Source organism: Fringilla coelebs, assembly GCF_963513975.1.
Source record: "Fringilla coelebs genome assembly, chromosome: Z".
NCBI classification, from domain to species: domain Eukaryota; kingdom Metazoa; phylum Chordata; class Aves; order Passeriformes; family Fringillidae; genus Fringilla; species Fringilla coelebs.
In genome coordinates, this window is record NC_140031.1 from 33,155,082 (window position 1) to 33,168,912 (window position 13,831).

A 13,831-nucleotide genomic window follows, 5' to 3' on the forward strand; every position below is an offset into this window, starting at 1 on the left:
CAGTTCTGAAACCCTAGGGGGCTCTGAAAGACCAAACATCAGATGGAAAGGAGCATTTAAGCATTTCACTTTATAGGAGGCAAGTCTTCTTATTCTTTTTCATTGTTCTTCCTCAAAAGAAAGTAAAGAATTAATTTTTAATACTTGGATGAATGTATTGCAGAATCTGGTGCTTGGTTGGGTTTTTTTTTTTGGTGTTTTTTTTGGTTTGTGGGTTTGTGTTTTTTTTTGTTTTGGTTTGGTTTTTTGGGGTTTTTTTGTTGGTTTGGTTGTTTGTTTTTTGTTTTTTTGTTTTTTTGTTTTTTTTTTTTTGGTATTTTTTTTTCTTGGTTTTCTACATTTAACTTCATTAATCCAAATAAAATTTTGGGAGATAAAAGTGATTCTGTACAATTTCTATCTCCTCTGCAGCAGGTCTGACTTTCTCACTAGTCTTAAATTTCAGTTTGCAAATGAAACCACACAAAAATAGGGATTCTTAAAATACATCTTACTGTTAATATGGATATTTAATTTAAGAAGTATAGACAAGAAGTAGAAGGAGAGTTCAGGGCAGAATGTCAGTAATACATTATATTAATGTGCTGAGCAAGGACTGCATCCCTGAAAGTTTAAAATCATCTTTTAGAAGGTTCTTCAAGTCTGCAGGGAAAGATATTCCCTTATATTGGATCCCCAGACTGGCATACTTGGAAAAAGAAACCTTCTGCAAAAAGTTATGGACACTTTAAATGTACCAAAAACCTGCCTGATTTTTCCAATGTTATCCATTGTTCTAACAACCCACCTATGAAATATGGTCTGTGTGCATTTCAACAAAATGTTATAGGTGCTTAATTAAATGCAGTTTACTTTTTCTGTTTACATACATGTCTTAGGGAAGTTTCATTGGGACTTCAGCAAAGCATGCCTCTCTTTGTTTCGCTGGGAGAGGAGATACCTCCCATGTTAACCAGATCTCTCCTTCCTTCTGCTAGCTTACCTTCCTCACTTCCACCTAATATTTCCTTTAGAAAATATTTTCAAATTAGCTTTCGCCAAAATTATTTTTTAAAAATGCCAAATGTTTATACCAGCATATTTTTATTGATTCTGGGGTATTGTTTTGGCAGTTTAGCAAAGCCTCAGTGTAAATTGCTGCTATATTTAAATTGCTGTTAAATTAAATGACAAATTGACTGATTGCAATGAGTGTGGCATTACTAGCAAAGAGGTTACGTTGCAAACATAACAAACCCATAAATAATCTTTCTTTCAAACCATGAGGAAAAGATATGATTAGAAAGAGATTCTTGCTTCAAAAAGTAATTTTTAAGTTATTGTCTTATTTCAAGATTTTTTCTCCTAGAAGGCAGCCTTCAAGACTTGCCCCTCTAAACTTACTTATTCAACAAAAAATAAAGGTCACTTATAAGTAAAAAACATAAAACATTGATTTTTTTCAATAATCAGCTGCAGTCTTCTAATGGGAAATTATGAACAGTGTCTGAAATAGACGCAAACTAAAAAAAAAAAGAATTAATGAAAAAGGGGGAGGAAATTTCAGATTACAAGGATTCCTCAAATATTATAGAAAAAGCAACTCAAATTGAAATGCATCTGCCTCTATTTCTATAATTAGCTCTTCTTCCTCTTTCTTTTTCCTTCCATCATTATGAGGTTTTCAGGTATTTTTGTAATGAATCAAATAATCTCTTTATAGCAGTTTGCATTCTCTCTAGGAAAATAATAGCATTGGGGAAATCCTGTGGACTTAACAGGTAAGCAGTGAATTCTGTATCTTGAAAACCTAACATTATCTGCTATGTGAGTGTCAACGACTGGTTTAGTTATACAACCTTCAATTAGTAAGAAGTGGAAATATCAGTCTATATCTATCCCGTTGTAACACTCTCTCTTCTGCATATCTTTTGTATTTTTGATACAATAAATGAATGTACTTCCCTCCCTCCACACAAGAGTCTTCTCTTCTACTCTGCCCCCAGCAATACTGGAATTAGCAAAATGCCTAATTTTAGGCATTTAATTACTGAAGAATCCCCATCTAAGGTGGTGTTCTAGTTATCTTTTAGAGACTGTTGACAGAATGGAAGGTGGTCCTGTAATCTGAAAACAGACACATGAATCAGCTAACTTCTGATTGAGAAGCAGATCTATCTCTTTGTTAATTAGAGGGATGCAGAGATAGCTTAAATGTATCCTCAGTGACTTTGCAGATGACACCAAGCTGAATGATCTAGGTGATGCTCTAGAGGGAAGAGATGCCATCCAAGTGCACAGGCTTGAGAGGCAGGCCCATGTGAACCTCGTGAAGTTCAACAAGGACAAGTGTAAGAAACTGCACCTGTTTTGGGTCCACAGCAGCCTGGGCAGCAGGACTGGGGAGGGGACTCTGCCCCTCTGCTCTGGGGAGACCCCACCTGGAGCAGTCTCTTCATTCAGCTCTGGTGCCTCTGGCATGAAAAGGACATGGAGAAGAGGACATCTGTTGGAGTGAGCACAGAGCAGAGCCACCCAGCTGACCAGAAGACTGGAACACCTGTCCTGTGAAGAAAGGCTGACAGAGTTGGGATTGCTCAGCCTGGAGAACAGAAGGCTCCATGGAGGCCTTGTAGCAGCTCTCCAGTTCCCGAAGGAACTGCTGTAAGGGGGCTCAGGAGGGAGCTGGGGGGACTTCTGACCCGGACAGGCAGTGCGAGGGGGAGTGGTTGGTGTAGATTAGATGTTAGGAAGTAACTCTGCTCTGAGGGTGGTGAGGCACTGGAACAGGTTGCCCAGAGAAAATGTTGATGCCCATCAAGTGTTCAAGGCCAGGCTGGATGGGGTTCTGAGCAACTTGATCTAGGAAAAGGGATTCCTGCCCATGGCAGGGGCTTTGGAAAAAAAAATATCTTTAAGGTTCTTTCCAACCCATTCTATGATTCTATGTCTCTCCTGTATATATCTAAAGCTGGGTGAGAAGATTATTATTCCTCAATATTTACAATTAATTTTTTTTATTTTTTCAATGCAATTTGCTTACAGGAATTGAGAAAGTTTATTTAGTTCCAAGTTCATTTTGTTCCAGCTTAGGGATTTCCATAACCTCACATACTGCAACAGTGTCATGTAAATCAGAGTTCTACTAAAAATATAACATGGATTTAGCATTGTGACATCACACTGGAACACAAAGTAGAGGAAGGTTGCTTTTATTGAAAAAACTGGGAAAATGCTCATGAATTTGATAAATACTGTCTCTTTGGACTGTATAATGCACCAATGACTTGTAAAAGACACTTTTCCCCCTAACTTTCTTTTTTTTTTTTTTTGTGCAAGGCTTGGTGGTTCAAACATCATACGCAAGAAGGAACAGAGAAATTTGATAATGGAGTGTGGAAAAAAATTCATAGTATTCAAATAACAGGTGGAAGTGGTTGCGAATCCCTGCAACACTGGGATCCCTGCAAGGTGGATATTAAACCTCTGGCATAAGCATATCCAGGAGAACTAGATAATTTCTGAATTGTTCTCAAAAATAGTGCTATCGCTCTCTGGAATAAAGGTGATTGTTGTGGGTCTTTATGTTGGAGATAAAACAGGAAACAAAAAACTGTAACTTTTGGCTAGAATGTAGACAGGAAGGAATGAAAAGAGCTAGCCAGTGCTTCAAAGAAACCATCACAGCATCCCAGAGATGATGGAATACTATAAAATATTGTCTAGGCAACACCGATGACCTCTTTAGGCTACTCAGAAAGAGATGGGTTGAGGAGTTTGGAGAGGGCTCAAGAGTTATTCTTTTCTCATTGATATTCTGCTCCCACTTCTTGTGGGGCATTTACATTTATTGCATTTTAAATACTAAAAGGCTGAAGATTGGAGCCTTTCTGAAAAGATATTGCGCTCTGACAGGAATCTGCTGCCTGCATTTATGATGCTCTGTCTTGCCTACTCTGCAGTGCAAGCTCAGAAGAAACACCAGGAACTTTGCTGGTTTTACCTGGTCTTGCCTTCTGAGGTTGCATCGAGTTCCTCATGCAGGTATAGAGATGGTTATGAGAAAATACAGCTTGATAATCCCACAACATTTTTGTGAGTTACTTTGTTACGGTTTTGGGGAAAATGCCTGAGAGGCCTTGCAGCAAAGAAGTACAAGCTACAGAGAACAGACAAGTAATCTTTGTTTCTGCAGGGTAAGACTGGTTTTTGGGTTTTTTTATAGTCAGTGGAGTAGAGGGACTGGTTTGTTATCTATTTTGTGTTTGCAGAAGCAGAAAAATTATTTCCTTTTTCTTCTTCTCTCTAGTTTAAGCCTTGAGGTTAGTCTAAACAGTGGTTCCTAATCAATTAAAATAAGGCAATTTCATTAATTGTATGACTTCTCTTTATCCACTGGAGAGGCTTTGGTAGTCGATTCGTCACTTTCTGTACAACTGTGCAAACTCTGTTATAACTCAAGCCCAGTCATACAAATGAGGGACAAAAATGCCTACACTGGAATTCTGAAAACCCCTCTTGTGTAGGGAAGAGATAGAATATGAATCATCTTGATAGCTGACAGAAGTGTACCGGTTACTTAATTACAGAAAGGAATCTTTAAAGTGAAAGCTATGTGGGTGATGCCAAGCTGTGGCTTGGATGCTCTCCCTGTTTCAGCTTCTCTTACTCAGTGAGGGGATGGAAACACAAGGCTGGGAACCTGGGACGTTCTATGCTCCTATTAACACTGGTGCTTGTACAGTAGCAAGCCTAGAGAGGGTAGAACACTCCACTTAATGAGGGCATGATGATGCTGAATAACGAAGGCTTCTTTCTTTCCAGCTTGAACATCTAGGTTAGAGAATTCAAGGCACATGTGTTTAAGTTTGAGGTCTGTGGCTCAGTGCTTACCTGGGATCAGCTACATGGTGCAGTACATAGCATTATTAGAGGTCAATTATTGCAAGATTTTCATTGAAGCTCTCAATCTTTACATAACTGGTGGAAAGAAAAAACAAACAGCATGAGCTCAGAATGGAGGGAGAGGGATCCAGATGCAACATCCAAAGCAACAGGTCAAAATCAAGATGTTGAAGGATCATCCTATTTCAGCTGAAGCATTTGAGTGCACCAATCACTCTTGCATTGTTTCTTTTGTCCATTGTCTGGCCTTTTTGATCCATTCAAAAGTCTCAGAAATTATTCTGCAATTAGGTCAAGCCCATGTTAGTTTCAAGCTTGTGGAGCCATGGACTTGCTTTAGTGTCTTATCATTGTTCTTTCAGTAAGGACCCCTAGGAATAGGTCTCAACATCTGTGAACTTTGTTGCTAATCTCTGTCAAGGGTGGCAGATAATTCTTCTCAGTACACCAAATAAGCTCAGATGGGGTAGCCTCTAAACCCATGGACATAAAGATGAACAACTGGACTGATAATTGGATATTCAATAGTACAGAAAGTCGTGTTGGTGGCCAAACCTCACACAGATTTGTGGTAATTGAAACACAAATATCTGGGCAAGAAATTGTTATGACAGAGGTTAATGGCACATCAATGAACCAGAATTCAGTGACTTCAGTGACTGCTGCTAACCTGAAAGGTCTATTTGTTATTTAAAGCTCATATTCTTATATAATTTGTTGTAAAAATTTGGTTGTTTCATGCTGACTGCACTGGTTATTTGAAACTCTGAATATTATTTTCACAGTAATAAAGTCCCTAAAAAAGGGTACATTGGAAGGTTCTGCAGTTTCATCTAGTATTTCTGTGATTCCCTCCCAACACATCTCCCAACACAACTCGTCTGTAATGTTTTGTCTTTGCTAAACAACCTATGTTTCCATAAAAGAAAAGAAATTTGAAAAGTGAGCAGAATCATAGATTCTGTTTGGGTTAGAAAGGTCCTTAAGCTCCAATCCCCCTGCCATGGGCAGGGAAACCTTTTGCTAGACCAGATTGCTCAGAGCCCAGTCCAACCTGCCCTTGGATACCTGCAGTAATGGGGCATCCAAAACTTCTCTGGGAAAGCTGTGCCAGTGTCTTGCCACCCTTACAGCAAAGAATTTCTTTTTAATATCTAATCTAAATCTACTCTCAGTCTTTGAGGCCATTTCCCTTACTCCTCTCACTACATGCTCTCATAAGCAATCTCCATATTTCTTGTAGGCTCCCTTAACATACTTGGAAGGCTGCTATTAGGTCAACCCAAATCCCTCTCTTCTCCTGGCTGAGCAATGCCAATTCTCTCAGTCTTCCTTCATACAAGAGGTGCTTCATCCCTCTGATCAACTTGGTGGCCTTTTCTGGACTCTCTCCATCAGTTCCATGTCCTTCCTGTGCTGGGACCCCAGAGCTGGTGCAGCCCTGCAGGTGGGGTCTCAGCAGAGCAGAGCAGAGGGGCAGAATCCCCTCCCTGGCCCTGCTGCCCACCCTGCTCTGGATGCAGCCCAGGACACGTTTGGCTCTCTGGGCTGGCAGTGCCCATGGCTGGGTCATGTCCAGCCTCTCACCCACCAGCACCCCCAAGTCCTTCTGGGCTGGGCTGCTCTGATCTGTTCATCCTCAGCCTGAGTTGACACCAGGGGTTGCCGTGACCGAGGCGCAGCACCTTGCACTTGATCTTGTTAAATCTCATTAGATTACCTTGGGTCCACTTCTCAAGGTTGTCCAGGTCCCTCTGCATGGCATTTCTAGTGCCCTAAGATGGTTTTTTTTCAGCAAATTGAGAAGAAATGGCCCATCGTGATTCTCAGGCCTAATAGTCTCAAGAGCCAGAATTTTCTTTAGAAGGTATGCATTGGCTTGTATTAGCGGCTTGTGCATCATAATGAGACAAAGACAGTAGGCTAAAAGTAACTAAAGGTTGAAATACTTAGAAACATCTCCACTGGGATTAAAAATAAAAGTAAATATAAAAAGTAATTTCAGTACAACTGGAATTACAGCACAGAATTGAAAAACTGAGTAAGACTTTTTCAACATGAATATTAATTGTGACAAGTTCTCACTCTGTATGATCTCTATCTGAACATGTTGTAGATCTATATGTAATGGAGCTGTAATTAAGCAAACAGATGAAATATATCACTATGCCCACATTAGATTAAGTCATCTGAAATATGTCTACCCTTTCTGCAGCGCTTTGTTTATGACAGTCTTGCTGATATGGTGTTGCAGGGAACTGCTTACCAACACAGATCAGAAGGAACACTCATTAATTTCATGAAGAACAAATGATGCTTACCTTTTCATCCGCTCAGTTTCCCTGGAGTTGGGGATGTGGCCATGCTGGCACCTGTGCAGCTTAGTAGCACATCATCTGTTGCAAGGAGACAAGGGACAGAACATGAGCGATTTAGCCTAACTGTTCTGCTGATTAAAATTTTTGATTCAGAAATCTGAGTTAGCTGATCCCTTAAGGCATGCTTCTTGCTCTTCTGTACACACCCGAGCACAGACACGTGTGCATGCATCTTGTCTGCACTAGAAACAACCTGAAGAGGTTCAAAATCCACTTTCAGGACTTCTGGCCTACTCAGACACCAATGCATAGACAATGCATCAAGTGTATAAGCAACTGTGTAAGGTCCTCCAGCATCTCTGAAATTGATCCAGGTTATTCTGGGCTGCTAGGTGCCCTAGCTGTAAACTGGTGCTAAATTTATTGGCCAAATACTCTGTCTTGTCTACAAGTATTTTTCTGATAATTCTTGGCTGTTATGCTTGAGTGGCTGGTCCTGCAAAGCATAGATAAAAATTCCTATTTAAAGAAATGAAGGTGACTGAAAATTAATTTTAGATGTGATTCTTAAAAATATATTTATTATCCAGACTAGGCAGTATTCAGTAAATGACAGATCAAACTACTTATTTAACTTCTTGCAAAATTGAAATTAAAGGAAATGTGAAGCTTGAAAAGAACCAGTCCATGCTCTCTTCATAACTAATGGAGAAATTAACAAAAATTTACTAGCTTACTGCTGGTGGCCAACCACAGAGACAAGATTCATTATTGCATTGTTCTGCATTTTTCAAGTATGTAATTATAATGGACAAGGCAAATCACAAATTCATGCAGGACAGCAGGATTAATAGCCCACCTCAAACAACATGGACTAGAAGTAAATATGTATCTTTGGGACAGACGGGACAGAGCTCAGCAATAATCTTATGAAAAGTATCCTGTCAGAAAAGGCTCTCATCAGTTAAGACAAACAAGAAAGTGCCTGTTACTGAGGTAGGATGGAAAACAACACCAACATTGTTTTCTTTTGATCGTGGGGACAAAATTCCTGTTGAGCTTTAATGGACAGTGTTTGAGAAGAATACTGTGAGACTAATGGTATTGTGTCCAATCAAGCTTTTTATGCTTTTATAAAGAAGAACTCTTGGGCAATGTGGGAAATCTCATCTGTTGATCATCTATTAAGAAAAAAACAGACATTTTAAATTCATGAGACTGGAGATAGATGATTGGGAAGGGTGAACCTACCAAACCTGGATAATCTATGTCATGCTTGAAATGCACAAAAATTCAGCTGTGGTTGGAAGAGTAATAATGCTTAACTGATAAGAACAATGCTATTTTCATTTTAATGCTTCTTAATTTTATTGGTTTGTGTGAAATGAAATTAAAGGGTTCTTGTAATTCAAGCAAAAGGATATGGGTTATTGATATTTTTCTGCCTTGATTCTTTCCTTGTTAGGTGTTTCCATCTTCCCTTGCTTGTAACTTATTGCCTATGTTTTGTGCACATTTTTATCTTCATAAGCTCTCAAAATATTTCCTAATTTGTGAAGGAATTAATTTTTTAAGAGATAATAACAGATTTTTTTGTTTGCTTCCTTTATGTCTCACGCTTACATGGCCATCTTTCACCCTTTTTAAAAGTAAGCATTATTTTAATGTTCATGCCTAATTAATTAATTAATGTTTAATTCATTGCCTGCTGTTTTACATCACTTGGATTTAGATGTCTTTGGAAGCTGACTTGTAGTAGTGTAGTCCAGATTTAATTTTAAATGAGGGTTCTGATTTTTAATTTCTGGCTTAATTTCTGACTGAGATACACAGTTCCTGATCAGTTGTGGGTGATTAACCAAACCTTCTGAGGAGCCTTTCCTGCTCATTAGGATGTTTATGTTTTTCTGTCTTACTCAAGTATTGTGAAAATACCAACAAACATTTCAGGTACAATTATTGACATGGCACCATACAGAACTTAATAAATACCCAAATTCTTCCCCAGTAAAATATGAATATTTAGGGGTTTTTTTGGTTTTACTTACCTGGAAAATTTTGTCTTCATAATGCTGTCTGGTTTCCTTTTTTAGTTTTATTATATTTACCTTTGGTTTTCAATGTGATTTTTATTACCCCAGTGCTAAACAGAGTGATTTGCTTCCACTGCAGTTTTTGTAAGGACTTAGCATCCATGCCATCACCTCCTGGAATTAGTTTTTTGGTTTTGCGAACACTTTTTGCTAATGTTTTTATTGTACTTTCAGCATTTTATTTTATTTCAGTAGGAAACTTATCAAGTGGATTTTATTACGCTTTGCGCAGTTGAAATATTACCTACCCACTTTTTTTAAGAGAAAAAATTCTAAAAAGCTGTATCAGTTGAAGTATGAATCAAATTCATGGAGCCCTATTGAAGTGAATATTTCCATTTTTCATTTAGTGAATTATTTCACTAAATGACTGTCAGAATGAGAATGCAGTTCTAAATGTGCAGATTCAACTGTATGTTATGTAAGAACTATAGTGATTTACAACCTTATGGCATAAGTCCATGAAACAAAAGGACTAGGCTTGCACCTACAAAAGTTTTTGTCTTTCCTGCAGTTGATTATTTCTTGCAGCTGCAACAATGGTGATATTCTTAAGTTATTGTTAGAATTTTTTTATTCCACATGAAATAAAAAGAAGTGCTATCATACTTATTAATTTTAAAACGGGATTTGGACTTACAGGTATAGATCTCATAATTACTCAAAAATATTTTAGTCAGAGGTGATACATTGTAGGCAAACATTTGTTGTTTGCTATAGTTGATTAAAACCAGAAGTTGTCTCAATAAAGCTGATTTCAATGCATTATTTAGATTCCTCCAGGAGAAGAAATCACAAATGACATCATATACTGAGGAGCAGTCACTAAATTAATTTATTTGTCCAAGAAGTGTCACTATTTAATTACATAAAGGTGTTTTAAGTGCATTGACACTGATACACATGAACTGTGCTTTAACAAAGATTAATAAAGATTTCCACTCCCAGGAATATAGATATTCTAGAAGAAAAATAAAAAGGAAAGAAGTGTGAGCAGAAGTGTCAGATTAAGCTGTGAGAATACAGAGACAATAATATAGGTGAGTCAGGGCATTCAACTACGATTTGGGCAATGATTTATAGCCAGGTATCATTTTAATCAACAGGCAGCGGGAGCATCAGGGTTTCTAATACCCTTGAAAATGAGAGATACCTTGTATCTCCAGCTCATCAGCCCAATACTGAATTTAGTGGACATTTATATGTCTATTTATTAATTATTTCTTTATAAAATTTTCACATAAAATTTGTAGTGGATAGGAATGTAGTCTTTTGAAATAGCCAAGAAAAGTTAGATCCTGAAATGTTACCACCAAAAGCCAGTTATTTAGTAACATGCAATTTATTCTTAATTTTATAAAAATAATTCAAAATTATGTCATTTATCATAGGTTTACTTTTTAGTTCTCACTGTGTTTTCAGACTGAAATGCCCTTTCCCAAGTACTAGGTACAATGGGAGTTTTCTATTAAAAGCACAATGGCTGGCACAAGAGACTCCCACTCTCTGCCTAGTATCTCCATATGATCTTATTTTTCATCCTTTAAAACAATATTACAGCTAGTGTGGAGGGACGTGTTTCTGTGCAGACCTGGGACTAGGCCAGAAAGCAGTGCCTCCTACTTATACTCAGGATGATGTTGTTACCATCTCCCACTCTCCGGTGAGAAGAGAGGTATTCTTATTTTGCTGTCATTCTTGACGATGAACAATTTTGATAATGCTTCCAAAAGCGCTCACAGGACCTCCATTTCAGATCCTTTTCTTCACTGCAAGTAACTTGCAAGAACTGCACTGTACCAGCGATCTGGAGGCCTGGCTCTTCCTCTGGGCACCCAGAGGTGTGGTATCATTCATCCCCTTCCCCATATCTGGTAAGGCTGAGATGGCACGTGTGCCTAAAGACCGCAGCAGGGCAGCTCGGTTAGGTGCAACAAGCCTGTGTGGAGCACCGTGGCAAGCCCTCACAGAGTTTATGAACAGCTTTAAACAGGCGCTTCTAAAAATGCTAGCTAGCTCGAGTGATGAGTGTTTGTTGTGATGGAATTAAACGCCAGTGTAGCATGGCTGCCTTCAAACAGCTGAGGAGCTGTGAGTGTGCGTCTCCGTTGTGGTAATTTGCAGCACACATATGCAGTGACTGGTTCAGCCTGCAGAGAAGGATCTTTGTGTTTGGATCACATTGCTCATGTTGTTTAGTCTTTTGCTGGCAGAGCCTAATAATTGCTAATTACTGTTCTGCTAGTATTTGTAACACTGAACTGCTAAAGTACATGACTTTTATCTGGGTTCTAGGCTTTTACTCTCCAGCCAACAGCCAACCCAGAAGGCTGGAACAGGCAACATTTAGCAGTGCTTTTCTATGTGTCACTGACAATCTGACGGGAGAAGAAAACAGCACACTTGTTGAGAGAATCCCAATTAGCCGGGGTTTGACTGCCAACTGTGCTTCAGCGAGACACGATCAGGCCCAAATAAGCTGGCGTGGCCAGAAACGTTTTTTCAGAAAACTGGCCAACATTGACATTCCCTCTGCTACTGCTTTCCTCTCTTGCCCCCATTACTGCTCCGCCAATTTCTTTTCGGGTTCATTTCGGCGGATGACGTCCCGCGCGGACGAGTATTCCGATCCCTGCCGGGAAGGCTGCTGTGGCGAGACCGAGGTCCGCGCAGCGTGGGGAGAAGCCCCACGCCCGTGACCGGGACCGACGCGGCGGGGGGCGGGTGCCCATCCCGGGGGCGTCTGCACCGGACGGGCGCTCGGGCCGCGCGTGTGCCAGCGCTGCCGGCCACGGCCGGGGGCGGGTGGGGGCGCGGGTCCCCGGCCGGCGGCCGTGCGGCGGCGGCGCTGCGGCGGCCCCGGGAGCCCCGCGGCGGCCACTGCCGGCGCACCTGCGGGGCGGGGGCGGCCGGGGGCGGCGCGTCCCGCCCTGACGTCACGGCGCTCCCGCACCGCCGCCGCCGTCTGACAGCCTCCGCCGGGCGCGGTGCGGTGCGGACAGGCAGAGTGCTCCGGCTGCTCGGCTCGGCTCGGCTCGGCTCGGCTCGGCTCGGCTCGGCTCGGCTCGGCTGGGCTCCGCTCCGCTCCGCTCGGTTTCTCCGCCTTGCCCTCGCCATGTCGGTGGCCGGGCTGAAGAAGCAGTTTCACAAAGCCACGCAGGTACCGAGCCCTCTCCCCGCGCGTGGAGCGCGCTCGGCTGCGGCCGGCGTGTGCGTGGGCATCACGGGTGTGCGCGGGTCTCCGTTCGAGTGAGCGCGGCGTGAGTGGGTTTGCGAGGATGCTGTGCCCGGTCGTGCGTGATGAGTGAGCGTGCGAAGGGCCGTGTGTCTGGCCGGGTGTGAGCGGTGCGCGCATGGATGTGCGCGGTGCGTGAATGTGCACGGAGGGTGGTGGGTCTACAGGGGTGTCCATCTGCGGAGCGCCGGGGCTTGCCGGGCCGCCGCGCCTCCCCCGACTCGGCTCCGGCCGCGCTGCGGCAGCGAGCAGGGGCTCCCAGGGTGCGGGAGTAGCTCCTGGGCTGCCTTGACCCCCGCGCTTGGACCCGCGGGAGCAGCTGCTGCAGCAAATACCCGCCCCGGGCTCGGACCTTCCCTACCGAGGTCTGTGCACCGCGTTTCCATAGGCGTTGTTTGTTTTAGCCTGACTTTGGGAAAACAGCAATAAACATGACCTTTTTGTTTCGTGGGTCTAGACCACAGCTGAAATCCGAGTAATGAGGTTTGGTTCTGTTGCTTTAGGCATGGTGTGATATTGCAGGAAGGTCAGGGCGAGTGTTTCACCAGTAGTTGAGTTGTTTCATAATACAAAATCTGTGTGTTACAGTCTGCAAGGGCACAATTTCTTAGTGTGCTTTAGGGCTAAATCTAAAATGGTTTCAAAGAAGTCAGTGGAATTGATTTAGATCTAGAGAGCTGACACAAAGACCTGTGAAGTGTAGGTGGAATTTTTTTGGGGATTTTTTTTTTGTGGTTTTGTTTTTTTTGGTTGTTGTTGTTTGTTTGTGTGTTTTTGTTTTGTTTGTTTGGTTTTTTAAATTTTGTTTTATTTGTAACTAAATACAAAATCTATAGTTATTTCCAATTGCTTGCCATTGCAGGCATCTTCAGCTCGGAGTCTTGGTCACTGCATGCAATCTGTAGATCCAGGCACACAAGATACATTCAGCTGTTTGACTTTTCAACACCCATGTATTTGCCTGTCTCATGCATCTCATCTCTTGACCACTATGGGGAAATATTCCCTGAAAAAATGATCCTTAATCCAAATATTTGTCCAAATTCTGATTTTCCATCCCTTGTAGTCACACCTACTGGTGCAACTTATAACTCACGTTATAACTGTGAATGCACATTATAACTCTAAATGCAATGGTTTTATACCAAGTCCTGCATGGGTGTGCAAAGGCATTGGATAACACTGTGTCTCGCCTTTCATGCCACATTGTGCTGCATCATTGGTAAAATAAGCCTTGCAAGAAAACGGCTGCACTCAAAACAGATGGCATATGGAGCAGGTAAGGGTGCCTGAGCCCATCC

General features: G+C 41.6%; 1 protein-coding gene across 1 annotated transcript in view; it reads left to right on the forward strand.

The window, feature by feature from the left end:
• Positions 1-12,360: 12,360 nt before the first annotated feature.
• Positions 12,361-13,831, forward strand: part of SH3GL2 (SH3 domain containing GRB2 like 2, endophilin A1) — a gene marked incomplete at its 3' end in the record, with an annotated part of 87,648 nt that continues 86,177 nt past the window's right edge. Inside the window, exon 1 of the mRNA XM_084225216.1 lies at positions 12,361-12,455. Coding sequence (XP_084081342.1) covers positions 12,411-12,455 — 45 coding nt within the window. The 5' untranslated portion in view covers positions 12,361-12,410. The remainder of the gene's footprint in view (positions 12,456-13,831) is intronic.